Source organism: Saccopteryx bilineata, chromosome 2 (assembly GCF_036850765.1).
Source record: "Saccopteryx bilineata isolate mSacBil1 chromosome 2, mSacBil1_pri_phased_curated, whole genome shotgun sequence".
In the NCBI taxonomy this organism is placed as follows: Eukaryota; Metazoa; Chordata; class Mammalia; order Chiroptera; family Emballonuridae; genus Saccopteryx; species Saccopteryx bilineata.
The window spans coordinates 383,885,175-383,904,846 of NC_089491.1; the positions used below are offsets into that span (position 1 = coordinate 383,885,175).

General features: G+C 48.5%; 1 protein-coding gene across 1 annotated transcript; it reads right to left on the reverse strand.

The window, feature by feature from the left end:
* Positions 1-320: 320 nt before the first annotated feature.
* Positions 321-16,523, reverse strand: C2H17orf67 (chromosome 2 C17orf67 homolog). Its single transcript, XM_066264012.1, has 4 exons — positions 16,380-16,523; positions 15,450-15,550; positions 1,833-1,968; positions 321-455 (listed from the first exon to the last, which is right to left on the reverse strand). Exons 1-3 carry the CDS (start codon positions 16,429-16,431, stop codon positions 1,852-1,854), a joined length of 270 nt encoding a protein of 89 aa, XP_066120109.1. The 5' UTR covers positions 16,432-16,523; the 3' UTR covers positions 321-455; positions 1,833-1,851.
* Between the last annotated feature and the right edge of the window lie 3,149 nt (positions 16,524-19,672).

Consider the following 19,672-nt stretch of genomic DNA (forward strand, 5'->3'; position numbering starts at 1 on the left):
GTCACAGAAAGCAGGTTGAACACCGATGTTTATTAGAGCAGAAAAGAAAAAGGAAATAAACAGAGGATCAAAAGCCTCCACAGCCCCCAGTGACGCGTGTCACTACGCCGGACAAGATTTCCCCAAGTCCTGAGGGCAGGCAGCCTGTCCCCGGCTCCAGTGGTCCTGCTCCAGCCACCCCCTGGCCAGATCCTCATCCTGCCCACCCTTCAACCCGGAGAGACGGCTGGGGGGAGGGGACGGTCCACGCTTTAAGCTCTTGGTTGCTGTGAGTTACGCAGATTAGCAGCACGAAGCAGCACACGCACTTGCCGTCAACCCCCAACCGTGGCCGTGGCCGTGGCCACGGCGCACAAGGTCTGAAGACACCCATCTCCGCAGCGGGAAGCACACAGGAAAGAAGGAGCCTCGTTCCGTTTCGACAGCATCCAGGTCGAGGCCGAGCAAAGGGCTTGCTGGAAAAGAACAGGAAATAATGTGGAGGTGATGTGGAGGAGGAAGGAGAGGCGGAGGAGGAAGAGGAGACTTAGGAGGAGGGGGAGGGGAGGAAACAGCACCGCTCGAGCTGCCACTTCCTGAGCACGGCCTCTGCTGTGCCCGGGCAGCGCGGTTCGCCACGCGTTGGCCTTTTCAATGCCCAGAACCACCTTATGAATGAGGCGCTCTTAGTATCCTTACTTTACAGACGAGGACACTGAGGGCGACATCAGGCAGTTTCTCCCAAGTGCGGTCACGATCTGAATGCTTCCGGACTCCAAAATCTGAGCTGACATACATCCCCCCTGCTGCTTCGTCTTCGTGCAAAGGGAGCTGTTTGGAGTGAGCCTCTGTGCAATCCTGTGTTTTCCAGGAGACACACGCACCCCCGCTCACCACAAGGCCTGTCCTACCGGGAGGCAGAGGCCTCGGTGGCCCCTTGGAGGGTGCTACCACGTGGCTCACTCAACCACCAAAACCTCTCCTCTTGCCTGGCCTGCACAATGGTTGGAACACCTCCATTCATGGAGGCATTTACTATGCACCAGGCTCCATAGATGTCATCATTGCCCCAGTTTAGAGATGCAAGAGATGGAGGCTCAGAGAGGTTAGGCAACTTGCCCAAGGCCACAGAGCAGGAACACACAGAGCTGAACCCCAGTCTGCCCGATTCCAGAGTCTGAGCTCGTAACTACTCCACAGCTCTATTTTCTGGAAGAAGCCAGGCGAGGACTTCCAGGGCTGGAGGACCAAGGTTCCTGGCACGAAGAGGAGGGGCAAGCTCCGACCTCCAGGCTCCAGGGACTGGAAGGATGAGGACAGGGATGTGGGCCCACCCCCTACCCTCCAAAGCAGAAGTGTGCCACTCCCGGAAGAGGCTCCACTATCTGTCAAAGCCCCTCAGAGGACTTCAGCTCCCCTACACACACACACACTGCACACACACACACACACACGACCCCACCGTTCCAGTGACAATGATTGGGATAAAGGTCCCTGGTTGAGCCCATGGATGCTGACCCCACCTGGACAGACCCAAGTCTCAACCAGCCACACTTTTCCACATTTATATTCCAGAGTGACCTTGTCCAGACAGTAGATAGGGTCACATCCCTCCCCTGGGTGGGATTTCTTAGTGAGTCCAGAGGGGAAAGGACCCCTTGTGTGCCCCCCAGGGCCCCTCTCAACCTGGCTGACACCTATCTCTCCTGCCTTACTCTTCTAACACCCAACCCGTAACCAGCTGACCGGCCGTTGCCCCTACACCACGTTCTGGACGGCGTCTGAGCCCACGCACGAGCTGTGCGGCGCAGCCTCCCTGACACAGGAGGCCCGGGGGAAGGAGCACACCGTACCGGAGGCCGGTCCGCGCCCCTACACGGGGTGGACGATGTTCCTGTCGCAGTGGGGCTTGCAGTGCGGGTTCAGCCAGTGCTCCATGAACTGCTCCTCGGCTCGGCGCTCCAGCCGGAGCAGGTGGTGCATGTACTCCTGTCAAAACAAACCCGCAGAGAGGCGCCTATCTGTGACGACGGCTGAGCTGCCGATGCGCAGCGTGGCCGTGCTGCTGAGCCAGGGCGCCGCCGGACCGAGGGAGGAGAAGCCACTGTCCCGCACCTCTCTGTAGAGACCAGCCAGACAGACCCACTCAATGGGCACAATAAAGAAATCTGACAACCCGATGTGCTGAGAAGGTGGGTATCCGTGGGAACTCGTATACTCTGTGGATGGGATGTAACGCAGACCATCAAGAAATCTCACTCCCCACTTACTCCTTTGAGTGGCATTCCTCAAACTTTATCTATCACTGGAATCACCTGGAGGGCTTGTAAAAACACAGATCGCCCGCTTCCCAGAGTTTCTGATTCAGCGGATCTGGGGTAGGGCTCCAGAATTTGAATCTCTAGCAAGTTCTAAGCCAATGCTGATGATGCTGGTCACGTGGAGAACAGAGAAACTCTTAAGTCAAGTCAAGAGACGTGCAGAAGGTTGTCCATAAAAGCAATAACTCTGTCGTAGCAAAACACTGGAACCATGCCAAATATCACTGACAGGAGAATAGATAAGTAAACTATCGGGTCACACAGTGGGATATTATACAGCAGTGAATATAAATGAGTTATAGCTACATACAGCAACAGAGGTGGGTCTTAGAAAGAGCATGTTGAGTAAAAAGAGCAAGTCCAAGAAGACGCTTACAGTGTGCCACCATTTTTATAAATCTCAAAACATGTACAACTAATAATATATTTATGATACAAATCATCTTCTTTAAAAGCCAAGGGAGCCTGACCTGTGGTGGCGCAGTGGATAAAGCGTCGACCTGGAACACTGAGGTTGCCGGTTCAAAACCCTGGCCTTGCCCAGTCAAGGCACATATGGGAGTTGAAGCTTCCTGCTCCTCCCCCCTTTCTGTCTCTCTCTCTCTCTCCCCCCTCTAAAATGAATAAATAAATTAATTTAAAAAAAAAAAAAGCCAAGGGATAACTATAAGAGAGCTAAAGCTGCTATACTATTATACTATAAATAAAATACCATTTTTGGCCCTGGCCGGTTGGCTCAGTGGTAGAGCGTCAGCCTGGTGTGCAGGAGTCCCGGTTTCGATTCCCGGCCAGGGCACAAAGGAGAAGCGCCCATTTGCTTCTGCACCCCTTCCCCTCTCCTTCCTCTCTGTCTCTCTCTTCTCCTCCTGCAGCCAAGGCTCCATTGGAGCAAAGTTGGCCAGGGCGCTGAGGATGGCTCCATCGCCTCTGCCTCAGGCACTAGGATGGCTCTGGTCACAACAGAGTGATGCCCCAGATGGGTGGAGCATCGCCCCCTGGTGGGCATGCCGGGTGGATCCCGGTCGGGCGCATGCGGGAGTCTGTCTGACTGCCTCCCCGTTTCCAACTTCAGAAAAATACAAAATAAATAAATAAATAAAAATAAAATACTATTTTTTATTTAAAAATTAAATTTAATGGGTGACATTATCAATAAGAGTACATAGGTTGTAGGTGAACATTTCTCTAGCATCTGAACTGTTGATTGCATTGTGTGCCCATCACTCAAAGTCAAATCACTTTCCATGGCTATATATTTGCCCTCTTTACTCCCCCGCCCCCCACCCCCTCCCCTGGTAACCCTTTCCCTTTTGTCTGTGTCCACGAGTCTAGTTTTATATCCCGTCTATGTGTGAAGTCATACAGTCCTTAGCTTTTTCTGATTTACTTATTTCACTTAGTATAAAAAAAAAAAACAAAAAATCTTATTCCTAAGAATTAAAGGGCATTTTGTAAAAACAGGCTAGTAGTTTCTTAAATTGTTAAACATAAGAGTTACCATGTGACCTAGCAATTGTGTATCCAAGAGAAGATTTATGCCCACAGAAAAACCTGGACACAGATGTTCATAGCAGCATTTTCCATCCTAGCCAAAACAGAAATAACCCAAATGTCCATCATGAATAAATGGGCGGATAAAATGTGGTATGTCCACAACATGGAATCTTATTTGGTCATAAAAAGGAATGAAGTGTGGACCCATTCTACACGAATGAACCTTGGAAACATGATGCTAAGTGAGCTAAGGGAAGGAAGCCAGCCACAGAGAACAACGTATTCTATGATTCCATCTCCACAAAATGTAGCCAGCCCTACATGGTGACATGCTCACAACAGAAAAAGCGGCTGATTGCCCATTGCTGTCCATCGCTGGGACCAGCATCTCCAGTGACTCAAGAACCCAAACCAAAACACAGACCATCCTCTCTCAGCCTCAAATTGTTTTGTTTTGTTTTTTAGGTGAGAGGAAGGGAGATAGTGAGGCAGACTCCCACATATGCCCTGACCAGAATCCACCCTGCAACCCCCATCTGAGGCCAGTGCTCGAGTACCAAGCTATTTTCAGCACCTGAGGCTGATGTGCTCCAACAGAGCTATCCTCAGCACCCCGGGCCACACTCGAACCAATTGAGCCACTGGCCATGAGTGGAAAGAGGGGGAGAAGGGGGAGAGGAAGGGGAGGAGAAGCAGATAGTCACTTTTCCTCTGTGCCCTCACTGGGGATCAAACCCAGGATGTCCATATGTCAAGTCAACGCTCTATCCACTGAGCCACCAGCCAGGGCCTCAAACTGTCTTTGAACATGACATTTTGTATTCCCACCAGCAGGGAATGAGAGTTCCCATTGCTCCACAGCCTTCGCAGGATTTGATGTCGCCAGTGTTCCTAATTTGGAGCATCCCAGCAGGGGTGCGGTGGTACCTCACTGTTGTTTGAATCTGTGTCTCCTGATGGCTTGTGATGCGGAGGCCCTGTTTTACATGCTGTCTGCAGATCTTTGGGGAGGTGTCTGTTTAGGTCTTTACCAGGGTGAGTTTTAAAAGCATTAAAAATGAAAATGGCTGTCTTGGTTTTCTTCTTACCACAATAGTGATACATATTATCATTTTGAAATTCTGTAAAAATCAAGAAGAAAGCGAGAAATCCCTCTTCATTGTTTGACTGTGTCATTATCCTATTGCCAAGTGATATGTGTGTGTGTGTGTGTGTGTGTGTGTGTGTGTGTGTGTGTGTGTATATATATATATATGTTTTTTTTGTTTGTTTGTTTTTAATCTACCCATGTTGCTTCCTCACTTCGAATACTTGAATGGCTCCTGCTCGGCTCAGAGGAAAGTTCTAATTCCTTAACGGGGCCTGTGGGACTATCCACAATCCATCCTCATCCAACTCCTGAGCCTCTTCCCTCACCACTCACTCACTCAAGCTTTGCCCTCCACCCCTCCCTGGGGAGGCCATGCTCGCTCTCGCTCGCTCTCTCTCTCTCTCTCTCTCTCTGTCTGTCTGCCTGGAACTCCCCTCTGCCTTCTCTTTTCCCTATCTCACTCCTACTTGACTTTTCAGGCCTCATCTTAGATGCTTCTTCCTCCAGGAAGCCTTCTCAGATTCCCCGTGACCCCAGAGCTCCCTGGACTTCCCCCAACAGAGCCCTGGTCACTGTGTGTGGCAGAGACTTCTCCTCACTGTGTGTGGCAGAGACTTCTCCCTGAGAGAATGGACTTCACTGACCCACATTATATATTTTAGTGAAGGTGCCATGTGTGTGTGATGCTTGTGAACTTGACGCTTTCTTCCCAAAAGAGAGTAGATGGAAATGGGAATGATTTTTAGTTGGGAGGATGTATGTTGTTGACATTCCCTTGAGGATGGGTGCTGTTATTATGGGATGCAAAGCATGCAAGAAATAGATCTTTATAAACACATTTAGGTAACCCTAAGAAGCAGGCCATTAACCAGAGAAGTATTGTTTCATTTCGGGTAAGAGTAGTCATAGTTGCTAATATTTGTACAAGATTAAGTTATTTTGATGTGTCTGAATATCATAAAAATCTTAAATTGCAAAAACTCTCCTCTGGTGTTGAGGCTCCAGTTTTGAACTTTAAATCTTTAAGTTTCTAGCAAATGCTCTGGGAAGTCTGCATCCTATATTAAGTATAGCTATTATTTCAAATTTTGGCCCTGGCCAGTTGGCTCAGTGATAGAGCATCGGCCCTGCCTGTGGATGTCCCAGGTTCAATTCCCGGTCAGAGCGCACAGGAAAAGTGACCATCTGCTCCACCACCCCTCCCCACTCCCCTTTCTCTTCCCCTCCCACAGCCATGGCTTGATTAATTGAGTGCATTGGCTCCAGGCACTGAGGATGGCTCCATAGAACCTCCAGCTCAGGGGCTAAAAGTAGCTTGACTGTGAGCATGGCCCCAGATGTGCAGAGCATTGGACCCAGATGGGGGTTGCCAGGTGGACCCCGGTCAGGGCACATGCAGGAGTCTGTCTCTCTAACTCTCCTCCTCTCACTTGGAAAAGAAAAAAAAAATTAATGACTGTGCAAAAGAATGAATTCTGAGGTATCCAATTTTCTTCCTTTTCCCCCAGGACCAGTGCAATTTGAATTTGTTTTGGTTATCATTGTTATATTTACTTAACTCCGTGAAACACACCCCACGTCCAGGGCAGGGCGTCTCTGGGGCGACCCACGTGGCAGTGGACAGCGAGGAGGCTCCTCAGGGGATCCAGCAGTGACTCCCAGGGGGGCAGTGGTGAGTCTTGGGCTGAACCCTGCCCTGTCCTGCCCTCTCTGGGGAGTGTGGAGCCAGAAACTAGTTACTGGGAGGAACGGGAAGACAATGCGGAGTCTTATAAACAGGAAGCAAAGACTTCCCGGCTGGTAGCTTTACTTATTCCACTGTTCCTTGTAAGCAGGGCGCCAAAGAGCCCATGTTGCCTGGAGCCAACAGGGTGGGAAGGCTACGAGGTCCGGACGAGAGTCTGGTCAAAGCCAGACCTCGCTAATCTTGCTGTCCTCCATCCTCAGTGGGTCCATCTGCAAAAACAGCGGTGACACTAGCACTTGTTTCACTGGGTTGCCAGGAGTTAACTAAATGATACAGATAAAGTTCTATGCCAGACACACAGTCCCCGTTTGCCTCTCTAAACCCATTCTCAGCCCTCCTTCCCCTGGCCACGTGCAGGGAGAGGCTGGCCAAGATGAGCCGCAGGCACAGACCCCACTGGCCAAGGGCTCCCCGTCGGGTAGGACGCAGGAGGCACCGGGGAGGAGGAGAGGGGCTGGGAGTTAGCTGCCCAGGGCCCACCCTCTCCTGAAGGCCACAGCCCCTCGAAGGCTGCACTCTCCATCGCTGGGAACCACAGCCTTCCCTCCCCTCTTCATGACTATGGGCTGCTAGCCCTGGATAGTTCTCTTTAAGCAAGAAAGAGAGAGGGGCAGACAAAAAGACAGGCAGGAAGGGAAAGAGATGAGAAGCATCAACTCATAGTTGTGGCACGCTAGTTGTTCCTTGATTGCTTCTCCTATGTGTCTTGGGCAGGGGGGGTGCCAGTCGAGCCAGTGACCTCTTGCTCAAGCCAGCAACCTTCAGGCTTAAGCCAGTGACCATGGGGTCATGTCTATGATCCCACACTCAAGCCGGCGACCCTGTGCTCAAGCCGGCAAGCTCAGGGTTTGGAACCTGGGTCCTCAGGGTCCCAGGTCCACATTCTATCCACTGAGCCACCACCTGCTCAGGCAGCCCTGGATCCTTTATAGTCTCCTGTTGGGTTATCTTAATCCTGGAACACCTTTGCAACAGGTGTCTCCGTTACGTTCTCCTCCTATTAGATAAGAAAGACCTGAGCATGCCTTGAGGTTGAGCACTGATCATCTTGCCCACGAATGGGTGCACAGGAAACCTTCACTAAAGGTCTGCGGAGCGAAAGACTGAAGCAGAGGGGCCTCGGCGGTGGTCTGTGCACCCCTGGGGGCCCACGAGGTCAAAACTATTTTTAGAATAATACTAAGTAAGTCATTACTGCCTGACTGTGTGTGTCGATGGATAACACTGGAGCCCTCGCCAAAGTCAAGGCCATGGTGCCAACTCTCCTCCACCATCCCGCGCGCAGCGCTCAGCGGAGAGCCGATCAGTAAGCAGAAAATGCCCCTCGGTGTCAGTTTCACTGACAAGCAGCGCCGGTGAACCAAGCAGAAAGCACACAGCAGGAGGCCCAGCACAACGGTTCTCTCCAGGAAAAGCACTTGGGTGATGGCTGGTGTCGGGGGCTGGACCCGCTGTGTTTTATGTGCGTGTCTGACAGACAGCTTCTCGAAGATGAAGACGGTGAGCTCGTGGCTTCAAGGAAAACAACTGACGGGCCTTGTCGCCGAATGATAGAATTCGAGTTTCCGAGGGGAAATTAGAATTCTAGAGAAGTGGTATTTACTTCCATGAGCCTGACAGCTTTCTGATGCTTCAAGACCTCTCTGACGAGGTCGGTGGTGATATGAACGGACGTCGCCACCGACCTACAGCAGTTAGATACGTTGGAGGGTACGCTCACGTGCACTCTTACTCATTTCATCCCTGTCCCGCTCGGCCAACGTTCAACTGCCTTTCTGACGGTAGTGACTAGGGTGTCCCTGGGGCCTGCCATATACACTGCTCACAAAAATCAGGGGATATTGAAAAATGAATATGAAGCAATAAAATATCCCCTAATTTTTGTGAGCAGTGTAGTAGGAACTCAATAAAACTCATTGGAGAAATATACACATGAGTGAATGAATAAATGAATTGACTGTTCTTTCTCCATAACGTTACCAAATCCTCCCTGGAAGTTTCCCTGACATCAATGTCAATCTGCTCGTGATAATGGCAAATGGACATATGTATTTCACTCCCTGGAGAGCAGCTGAAATCATAGTTGCAGAGACAACCAAAACAGAGAGAGAGAGAAAGAGGGAGAGAGAGAGAGAGAGAGAGAGAGAAAGAGAGAGAGAGAGAGAGAGATGAGCACTGGTTTCCATGACATTTCACTATTTATTTAAAGTGTTAGGGACATGAATACGCCACAAAGGCTTACAAGCAATCATTAGTCAAAGATGAAAAGCCAAACTGCAAATCTGCTGAAAACCACAAATTCAACAATTGTGTGTTGGCTGAGGTAGGAATGACCCAGCATTAATGATAATCTCAGATGTTCCTGGATCAAGAGGGAAGAGTTTAATGGAAAATAAATTTTAATTTTTTTAGATTTCTTTCTCCAAGGAGGGTAAAAAATTGAAAATAAAACAAAAAACCAGTATCTGTGTTCCATGTTCCGTGCCAAGGCTGATAATGGAGGTAAATAATTTCTCAGTAAATATACTGCTCACAAAAATTAGGGGATGTTTTATTGCTTCATATTCATTTTGAAATACCCCCTAATTTTTGTGAGCAGTATAGAACAGAATTTGGAAGTGGTCCTCTCTTACGGCACTAGACTGAATGAACGTAAATACCCACCGGAACCTGATCTAAGCTGAGAATTGGAAACTGGACAGTTAACCTATCAGAGGGAGAGCTTTTCCCAAGAAGGCAAAATCCTTCCAGAGACATTTGCATGGAATTAAAGGTCTATCGGCATTTGGATGAATTACTTTGCTCATTAGTGAAAGCAAGGCAGAAGAGTGGTTCTGAAGTTAACGACTCCGGGACACATAGAGGCTTAGCCTTTTAAAAAGAAGGCAAGTCAGTGACGTGCACAAGTCGCACCAAACTGGTCTTTGAGATCGTAGGGGAACAAAAGGGTAATGGAATTACTACATACATTTGTCAAGGGGCTACACATGAAAGCACATTTTACGAAGGCTATTTACTATAAAGCTACTATGATTTATATTTGCCCAACAAGAACATTCCTTAAAGGAAAACGGGCCAAAATGGAAAGTATATTCCCAGGACACACGGGTGCTGACGAAAGACATAATTTTAGCCGAGATGTCATCTTTTTTGAAGAATTTCCATGCTTCACCCCAGAAGTTGGCAAATAATTTCTTCCCTAAAATCTGAGATGGGTTAAGAGAAATTTAATAAATTTAAGGGAGGCAATAGGAAAGATTTCTATGAAGCACTCTCCAAGTTCTGCGGGAAAGTTATGTCCTGTAACATGTCTCTTCTCTCCAGGGAGAGACACAGAGAGAGGGATGGAAATAGGTATAATGACAATTAGTGGATGTCAAATGTTGTGCTGGGTACTGGGGACCCAGAAGTGAAGGAAATAGTCTCTCTGCTCAAGTACTTCAGAGAAGTCTAGTAGGAAGAACAGATTTAAAAAAAAGAAGAGTGGCCCTGGCCGGTTGGCTCAGTGGTAGAGCGTCGGCCCAGTGTGTGGATGTCAGGGCACACAGGAGAAGCGCCCATCTGCTTCTCCACCCTTATTCCTCTCCCTTCTCTCTCTCTCTCTCTCTCTCTCTCTCTCTCTCTCTCTCTCTCTTCTCCTCCCACAGTCATGGCTCAGTTGGAGCAAGTTGGCCCGGGCACTAAGGATGGCTCCATGGTCAGGCGCTAAAATTTGCTCAGTTGCTGAGCAAGGAAGCAATGGCCCCAGATGAGCACAGCATCACCCCATCGGGGGTTTGCCGGGTGGATCCCCATTGGGGATATGGGGGAGTCTGCCTCTCTACCTCCCTACTTCTCACTTAAGGGAAAAAAAATTTTTTTCACTCAAAAATAGCAATTTTGTGTGTGAGTACGATGTCAGAGGAATACTCTAATTCATGGTGGGAAGGCAGAGGCATCAGGAAGTCCTCTTAAAAAGTTATTATGGAAGGTAAACGTCTACAGAGGAGTAAGCTCGAGCCAGGGAAACAGGGGCAGAAGAAACAAGCACAAAGGCAGGAAGAGAAGAACTGCAAACATACCATCCTTCCAGACAACCTGCTTCTTCTCACAGGTTTCTAATGCCAGTGACTAGCCACAAGGCATCTATACAGTCACCTACAAGTCATTCTTGACCTCTGTCCTTCCCTCACTGAGCCCACTCACCCCACCCCAGAAATGGCCAACTGGTCTCCAATTTAAGGCATCATAAGCCCGCTCCCATCAGAAGGTTTTACCTTAAAACCTCTACTGGAGGCCCTGGCCGGGTAGCTCAGTTGGTTAGAGCATCATCCCAACACAGCAAGGTTGTGGGTTGGATCCCCGGTCAGGGCACATACAAGAATCAACCAACAGATGCAAAGATCAGTGGAACAACGGATAGATGCTTCTCTCTCCTGCTTCTTCTCTCTAAAATAATTCAACAAATTTAAAAAAAAAAAATTTTCCGAAGTGAGAAGCAAGGGTGAGGCAGACAGACAGACTCCTGCATGCACCCGACAAGGATCCACCCGGTATGCCCACCAGGGGGCGATGCTCTGCCCATCTGGGGCGTAGCTCTGTTGCAACCAGAGCCATTCTAGCGCCTGAGGCAGAGGCCACAGAGCCATCCTCAGCGCCCGGGCCAACTTTGCTCCAATGGAGCCTTGGCTGCGGGAGGGGAAGAGAGAGAGAGAGAGGAAGGAGAGGGGGAGGGGTGGAGAAGCCGATAGGTGCTTCTCCTGTGTGCCCTAACCAGGAATCGAACCCAGTATTTCCACACATCAGGCTGACGCTCTATCGCTGAGCCAACCAGCCAGGGCAAAAAAATTTTTTTTTAAACCTCAACTGGAACATTGTCTTGGAGGACAAGAGAATAAATTGTGTTTTTTTAACCTTTTGGAAAGCAATTGGGTGATCTATGCCAAAAATTTTTAAACTACTCATATCCTTGGATCCAGTCATTTGTTTTCTGGAACTAAATCCTTAGCAAATAATTAAAACTATCCAAAGCACTTCCAAACAAAAATGTTCAGAGAGTTGTTTATAATAAACAAGTAGTAGACGTGATCCGCTAGCTAACAAAAGAGGCTGATCCAGTATCATGAAGGTATAAAGAGTTTATAATAGTATGAGGAAGTATGTATGACATAATATTAAGAGAAAAACCAGGATACAAAAAGATAGAGTCCAATCACACTTTTTAAAAGACACACAACAAAGAAAACCAGGTAGGAGGTGACGGAAGACTATATGACTTTGGGCGATGGGAATGCAGCATAATCAAATGTCAAAGTAACCTGGAGATGTTTTCTCTGAACCTATGTGCTCGGATTGATTAATGTCACCCCATTAAAACTAATAAAAAAGAATACACAAAACAACTAGACAGAAATATATCAAAAAATGGCAAGGCTGCCTTTGAGGAGACAGAATAAGATTAACACCTGGTTTTCTTTTCTTCTTTTGAGTCTGTCTTGGTTCCCAATTTTCCTCTAATAAATACGAACAGCTTAAATTTTTGTTATTTGTAACTCTGCAATTAATACATGAACCTATTATTGTTGTGCAAAGTTCAAACGTCAAATATTGGAAAGTGCCCTAGATCACCACCTGCAATCCTGGTCTCCTCAATGCGGTGACACAGTTTACTAGCAATTGATTGTATTTCTAGGCCTTTTCCAGACATGCGCCTCCATAGAGATGAACCTGTTAAATATGCAGTGTTCTTCTGTGTGTGGGTAGTAGGAGGCCAGGTCACTCAGGGGGAGAGAGGAGTCCCACTGAGAACAGAGAGGAGGCTACAGGCAGAGCTAATGCAGAAAGGTATTGCAAGCAAAGGGCATCATTTGTGAAAACACGCTGAGGCCAGAGAGAGGATGGCCTTGTTAAAAAAAAAAAAACAGTGAGAAGCCCTGGCCGGCTGGCTCAGCAGTAGAGCGTTGGCCCAGCGTGCGGAGGTCCCAGGTTTGATTTCTGGTCACAGCACACAAGAGAACCTGCTTCTCCATCTCTCCCTCTCCTCCTTTCCTCTCTCTGTCTCTTCTGTCCTGCAGCCGTGGCTCAATTGGTTCAAGCGCATGTACCCGGGCGTAGGATGGCTTCACAGCCTCACCTCAGGCGCTAAAATAGTACTGAGCAACGAAGCAGTGGCCCCAGATGGGCAGAGCACTGGCCCCAGGTGGGGGTTGCCAGTGGGTCCCAGCCAAGGTGCATGTGGGAGTCTGTCTCTCTACCCTTCTGCCTCTCACTTAATAATGATTAAAAAAAATATTTTAAAAAAGCCTATAATGCCACAGAAGCCAACACCTGCCAATATGGAAGCCAAGTGTCAAAATGATAAACATTGCTTCATAGATACTCTTGTGGCGAGACTACTGCAAATCTCCACACTTGTTTTTCTTTTGAATTCTTAATACGTCCCCAAAGCACCACCCGTTCACCCTTATAAGTGGCCTCTCCCCTCTCAAAAAGAGTTTTGTTTTGCACAGTCCCTCAGAGGGGAGAAACAAAATAAAATGACCCACCTAGTCACTTCTCCGTAATTTCCAGTTAGCACTGAGCACATGAGTCTCTGGGCTCAGTTCCCAGGGCACACGCTGTCCCCAGAGATCACTACCTCTGCTTACTTGTCCCAGCCCACCTGTCTGCCTCCTGGGGACCATGGCAAGGAGATGCAATAGTGTGTCCAAAACTGCCACTTCCCATTTCCCCTGTGCGGGTAGCTGAAGGCCGGCATCTCCGAGGCTGCGTCCCGAGCCTCTGAGCGGCTCCCTGGACCAGCTCTCATCACATCACTCCTGCCTAACGCCCCTTGACAGCCCCCACTGGGCACAGAAAGAAAAGCCAGCCCGCTCTGACAGCCAGGGCCTTCTGACCTGGCTCTGAGGGGACCTTCTGTGGCCAGCGCCCGTCATTCCTACAGTCCAGATCCTCAAGTCAAGGTCAAAGTGAAAGACGGGGGCCCTGGCCGGTTGGCTCAGTGGTAGGGCGTCGGCCTGGCGTGCGGAAGTCCCGGATTTGATTCCCAGCCAGGGCACACAGGAGAAGCGCCCATCTGCTTCTCCACCCCTCCCCCTCTCCTTCCTCTCTGTCTCTCTCTTCCCCTCCCACAGCCAAGGCTCCATTGGAGCAAAGATGGCCAGGGCGCTGGGGATGGCTCTGTGGCCTCTGCCTCAGGTGCTAGAATGGCTCTGGTCGCAACAGAGCAATGCCCCAGATGGGCAGAGCATCGTCCCCTGGTGGGCGTGCCGGGTGGATCCCGGTCGGGCGCATGCGGGAGTCTGTCTGACTGCCTCCCCGTTTCCAACTTCAGAAAAAATACAAAAAAAAAAGTGAAAGACAGGGGAGGTCAGGGGCTGGCGGGTGGAGCAGCCACATGGGCTCATGTCCCACAGCATAATAATGTAAGTGACCATGTTTATTGTTAACCCATTTTATCTTTCTTTTTTTTTTTTTTTTTTTTTTTTTTTACTCAGTGGGAGGAAGGGAGGCAGAGACAGACTCCCACATGTGCCTTGATCCACCCAGCAAGCCCACTAGGGGGCAATGCTCTGCCTATTTGGGACCATTGCTCTGTTGCTCAGCAACGGAGCTGTTCTTAGCAGCTGAGGCCGAACTTGCTCCAATTGAGCCATGGCTGTAGGACGGGAAGAGAGAGAGAAAGAGAAAGAGAGAAGCGAGAAAAGGAAGGGTGGAGAAGCAGATGGGTGCTTCTCCTGTGTGCCCTGACCGGGAATTGAACCCAGGACATCCACACGCCAGTCCAATGCTCCACCACTGAGCCAACCAGCCAGGGAGTGTTACACTATTTTATAGATGAGGGTTCTAAGGTACATAAATGTGAGGAAACAGCCCTGAGTTTACACAGTTATAAAAGGGGGAGATTCGAACCCAGACAGTTAGTACTCTTCATCACTGTGTAATACAGCATCTTAATAAGAGTCTTTTAAATGAAGTAATCAATGAATTCACACAGTTCTGCAGAGTGAAGTAAATGCTGCTGCAGACCCTTCTAGACCTCGACATGGAAACACATGAGAAGAGGGTGAGGCTGGAGCCCAGCTGGAGTGGGCACAGGGTGACAGCCCAGCCTGGACACTGACATGCTTCCCAGCCATGCTAACTTCACCTGGGTCACCGAGACTTGCCCTCCCCTGGGTGGGACACAAATAACAGGAATGTCATTATTTCCCACCACAAGAAGGGAGGACAAGCCCCGCCCGAACTGGCCTGGGGCCAGCGTGGCAGGTTCTAGTAACACCCACCATGAGTCACAAAGTGGAGGCGGGGGCGGGGGGGGGGGGGGGGGGGGCCTGGTCCAGAAAGACTAGGCAGGCGGACAGCACAAATCCGGGGCAGGGCTGGGGCCAAGGACCAAACTCAGAGGCACAAGGGTAAGGGCAGAGCCCGACAGGCCGCTGGAGCAGAGATGCCCCCGGCCCAGAAAGGATGTCACCGGCCGAGGACACTGGCCCAGCCCGCCCAGCGCCCAAGGGGGGGTAGGGAGGAGAACTGCCACCAGCTCCAGGGCACAGCTCCCCAGCACCCCATCCAGGGGTGACTCCTGCAGCCAGTGCAGAATCCTGGGACGCCCCCGTGAGCTAGCTCCACGGCTTGCACGTGAAATACTCTGACCAGCAGGGGAAGGAAGCCTGGGCCTCCAGAAGAGAGGCCTGGGGGGAGAGGTTGGGGTCACCTGACCCCCGAGTCTCTAAGAGAATCCCGACCCTGCGGCCCCCACCGGGCTGGGACCGGCACCCAGTTTGGTTTCACGCTGAAGGAACACTCAGGCTGCAGACAGTCCGAGCCCAGCACTCACCCGCATGGGCTCGTCCGGGAACCCGGGTTTGCTTGGCCTGTCCTGGCGCCTGGACCTCAGGAGCTGTTTGGCCTGCTTTTCCGTCAGAATCGGGGAGGCCCCTGAAAAAGTCAGGACAGGGCCTTAGGGACTCCCCAGGGCACACGAGTTCACCGCCAGTGATTAGCAAGTTCAATTTCAATCAAAACACAAAAGTTCTTTCACGGGGACCTGTCCCGAAGGACGGGGCATTCCAGCCAGCTCAGAGAGGAATTCTCAATTGTTTCTAATATGGTCACCTCGGAGCCAGTCCTGCACAGCTGAAACATATTTGCCTATTGCATGGCCCATTTCTTTATAAGTGGGTGTTAATTAAATGTTGTGGGGTTTTTTTTCAAAAAAACAAAAACAAAAACATATTTTCTTCAGTTCTCTGGTCAATGTGTCCCTTAGGTTCGCTTTGTGGGATTTTTTTTTTTAAATCCCCAAGTCACTAAACCAAGTTAAAGTTGTTACTGGAAGATACTCCGTGACAACAAGATGATGTTAAACTTACACACGATCCCTCAAAGGAGAAATTATGATAATAAAATAATTTTAAGTTTTGATAATCACACACAAACTCTAAAAGATATCATCAAATAATGGTCTACCAAATTTTGGTGATTTCAGAGGAACTCTAAAAGAAGGACTAGCTGGAGATTTATCAGCATTTCTGAGAATGCGTGTTCAGATACATTTAAAAATTTTAAAAGAAAGAATGTATCCCTAATGATAGCAATTCTGGGAGCCTGCTCTTAGAGGGGGGAAGCATTGAATTATTATCCATGATAACAGTTACAAGTACTTACACAAATAATATACACCTCGTGTAAAATGAAAAAAAAAATACCTTAAAATAGAACAGAGACTTACTTCAGTTTATCACGTAGCACGGAAATGAACGCTCACCTGAGGAGAAAATCAGCAAGGTGACAGCGAGCACGAGCAGAAGGAACTTCATCCTGCCCTGGTCCCCTGTCCGCCTGCCGCAGACTGAGCTGCACCCGCAGTGAGCCAGCCTGTTGGGTCGTGTCCGGCCCAAGGCTTGTTTATCCTTTGACTAACAGCACTGAGCAGTTTGATGCTGAGTACATCTGACTGCGAGAGTTTTTCCTACGACCACGAAAAACGTTTCCCTCCAGATTCCTATAAATGATCATCCCAAGGCAGGAAGTTATCTCTCTGTAATAGGACTTTCAGAGCTTGAATTTGAGAAAGCAACCTGTGAGATCCGTGCCACTTAACCAGGTGTGTTTACATATGCCGCCCCGTCCGGAGGCTGGAGTTTTCATCTGTAGCTTCAGGGTTACGTGTCTCCTGGTTCACAGGCAACTTGATCATCTCTTACAGCTGCATATTTTATGGCATTTTTCCAAAGCCCATTCACCAATCTAATCTGACTCTTCCAATAATTTCAGAGGCAAGCAGGGAAATTAGCAAGGGGCACAAGAAGGATGAGAAACATTTTCTCGCTGACTTTGGAGCCAGAAGGACCAGGGTTCGTGTCCTGGCCTCACCTCTTTCTAGCAATGTAACCGTTGGTAAGTCACTTAGCTGTTCTGAATTCCAATGTCCTCTCCTATAAAAACCATGAGGTAATAGTACCTATTTGGGGGGGGGGGGTGTGATTAGAATGAGGGTTAAGGAATGAAGAGTGTGGCAGCTAGTGCTTCTCGCCATTCCTCACCTCCGTTTTACAAACAAGAGAGTGGCGTGCAGACAGGTGAAATCACGTCCAGGTTCACGCACTATGGCTGCTGAAGTAGAGCCAAGTTCCCTTTCTTTATAGTGTCCATCCTATTAAGCCCAAAAGGGGCCTCGTGCAATATGCTGACGTGACTGGGAGCAGCCTTACTCCACCCTTAGTCTTACAAAGACAATGAAATCTCAGTAAACTGAAGTCCTTTTCTATTTAAATCACCTTCCAATATCACATAAAGAAATTATTCAATGCGTTATGAAAATACACCTGGAAGAGATGTGGCATTTATCTGGGATAAAGTTCTCATTTAGAGAAACAATCTGATGTTTCTGTGTTTACTTGGACAGCTTGAAAAAAAAAATACTCTGTCTGTAGTTGTCTGCGTTTATGCTAATGCGGTGTAACTGATATAATACCTAAATGTTCTCTCAAAAAAAAAAAAAAAAGGGCAAGAAAGCCTGACCGGTGGTGGCGCAGTGGATTGAGCGTCCACCTGGGATGCTGAGGTCCCGGGTTCGAAACCCTGAGGATGCTGGCTTGAGCACGGGCTCGTCAGCTTGAGTGCAGGGTCACCGGCTTGAGCATAGGATCATAGACATGACCACTGTTGACCACAGGTAACAAACTTCAGAAAGCCAATGAGGGGGGAGCATTGTACTAATTTTGTGGGTAAGCCTAACGAGGGCAACATTAATCAAATGTACAAAAGATGTTACTTTTTTTTTTTTTAATTTTATTTATTCATTTTAGAGAGGAGAGAGAGAGGGAGAGAGAGAGACAGAGAGAGAGAGACAGGGGGGAGGAGCTGGAAGCATCAACTCCCATATGTGCCTTGACCAGGCAAGCGCAGGGTTTTGAACCGGCGACCTCAGCATTTCCAGGTTGACGCTTTATCCACTGCGCCACCACAGGTCAGGCCAAAAGATGTTACTTTTTGCTAAGTTTAAAATGCCGTATTTATCAGAATGAGGCTTACTGGTCTTCTTTGAATATTATCCTTATTTACAGTTGTTGAATAAAAACTGTTTCGAAGAGAACAAAAAGTATTCTTCTTTATTTTCTCACTGGACTCAGAACAAAATCAACATCCTGTCTATGCAGTTCAAGACCCCGGACTCAAAGAGACTTTGCTTGGGGCAATGAGCACTTGAAACCTGTATCATATTATAAACTAATGTCACCCCAATACATTCAATAAAAAAACTAAGGAGCCTGTATTCCCAGCGCCTGCTGTCCTTTTAACCCCGCTCAGACCACTCCCCCAGCCCACTCCAATCAATCTCAGTGACTTCAACTTAACGAGCTCTTTTCCACCTCAGAACCTTTGCACATTCTTTCCCTCCCTCTTTTAATGACTGGCTCCTTCTTATCCTTCGGGTTTCTATTTGGAATTTCTCTTGCTCAGGCAAGCCTACTTTTACCAGCCTATTTAATGAAGGTTCCCTGCCCCCACCACCATTAATGCCCTAATGTATAAATACTGACTCAATTTGTTTACTTTTTAAAATCTGTTTCCTCCACTGGGCTGTAAGCTCTAAATAAGTTTGTTCTGTATTATTTTGATCATTTAAAAAAATAAAAAGGGAACCTCTAGTGGACTGGAGAGGTACTACCAAAGCAAGTCAGGGGCCTGTATCCCACCCACCCACCCCCACCTCACCCCCACCCCACCTCCTGGGGATGCTGATTCAAGGTCTCAGGTTGAAAGGGACCTGCAGGTGTCATGCTGGCAGGACCATTCATCAAATGCCCTTCATTTGGGCCCCTTGGGATATTGTCCAAAAAGGGAAGACTATAGGAAAAATGAAAAGGCCAAGTCACCTTGCTGTGAGCATCATTCTGATGGGGAGAATTCTCTGTTATCCCCAACCCTCCTTCCCAGGAAAAGCAGCAGCCAGATCAATTAGGTGAGTCCGCAGGGCTCACAGTAGAAGATGCAATTCCCAAGAGATCCACAAGGTGGCAGAGCAAAGAGCTGAACCAGGGACAACCAAGGTCAGGAGAAAGAAACTCACGGCCACCAAGGTTAACTACCCTAGAAGTTGCCAGGAATCCCAGGGAATCTATTGGATGTGGAAAGAGATGGTGCGGCAGTGCCTACGACTATTTTCCTATGATTCCAATTGACTTGAAGGTCTTCATCAGCTCAGGCATAGGAGAGCTGTGTTCCCAATTACAGCTGAGAAAATCTAAAGGAAGAATGCTACCATTCTTAGTCACAGCATCCTCCCACAACTAATACTTTCACTTGAACGGATTTCCCATCATTTTAAGAAGGAATTCTCAAATTGCAAAGATGTTTAAGGATCAGTGATAAACCTGACATCACCGAGCTCTTGACATTGTCATGCTGAACGCTGTTTTAACAGGATAAGATGCGATTTCAAATTCTGTGAGCTCAAGATACTTTAAGGACAAGGGAACAAACACCTCTTTTTAACTATGGAAAGATGTTGGACCTATCCCAAGAGACTTATGATGTGTCTACAATCTTTAGGCC

What these genes read in the sequence shown, in the direction of transcription:
- C2H17orf67 (XM_066264012.1), bottom strand. Translation starts at nt 16,431, where the DNA reads ATGAAGTTCCTTCTGCTCGTGCTCGCTGTCACCTTGCTGATTTTCTCC. An exon ending in CTTGCTGATTTTCTCCTCAG is followed by an intron (nt 15,551 to 16,379) that starts GTGAGCGTTCAT and finishes TGACTTTTTCAG; the next exon opens with GGGCCTCCCCGATTCTGACG. An exon ending in TCCCGGACGAGCCCATGCGG is followed by an intron (nt 1,969 to 15,449) that starts GTGAGTGCTGGG and finishes TTGTTTTGACAG; the next exon opens with GAGTACATGCACCACCTGCT.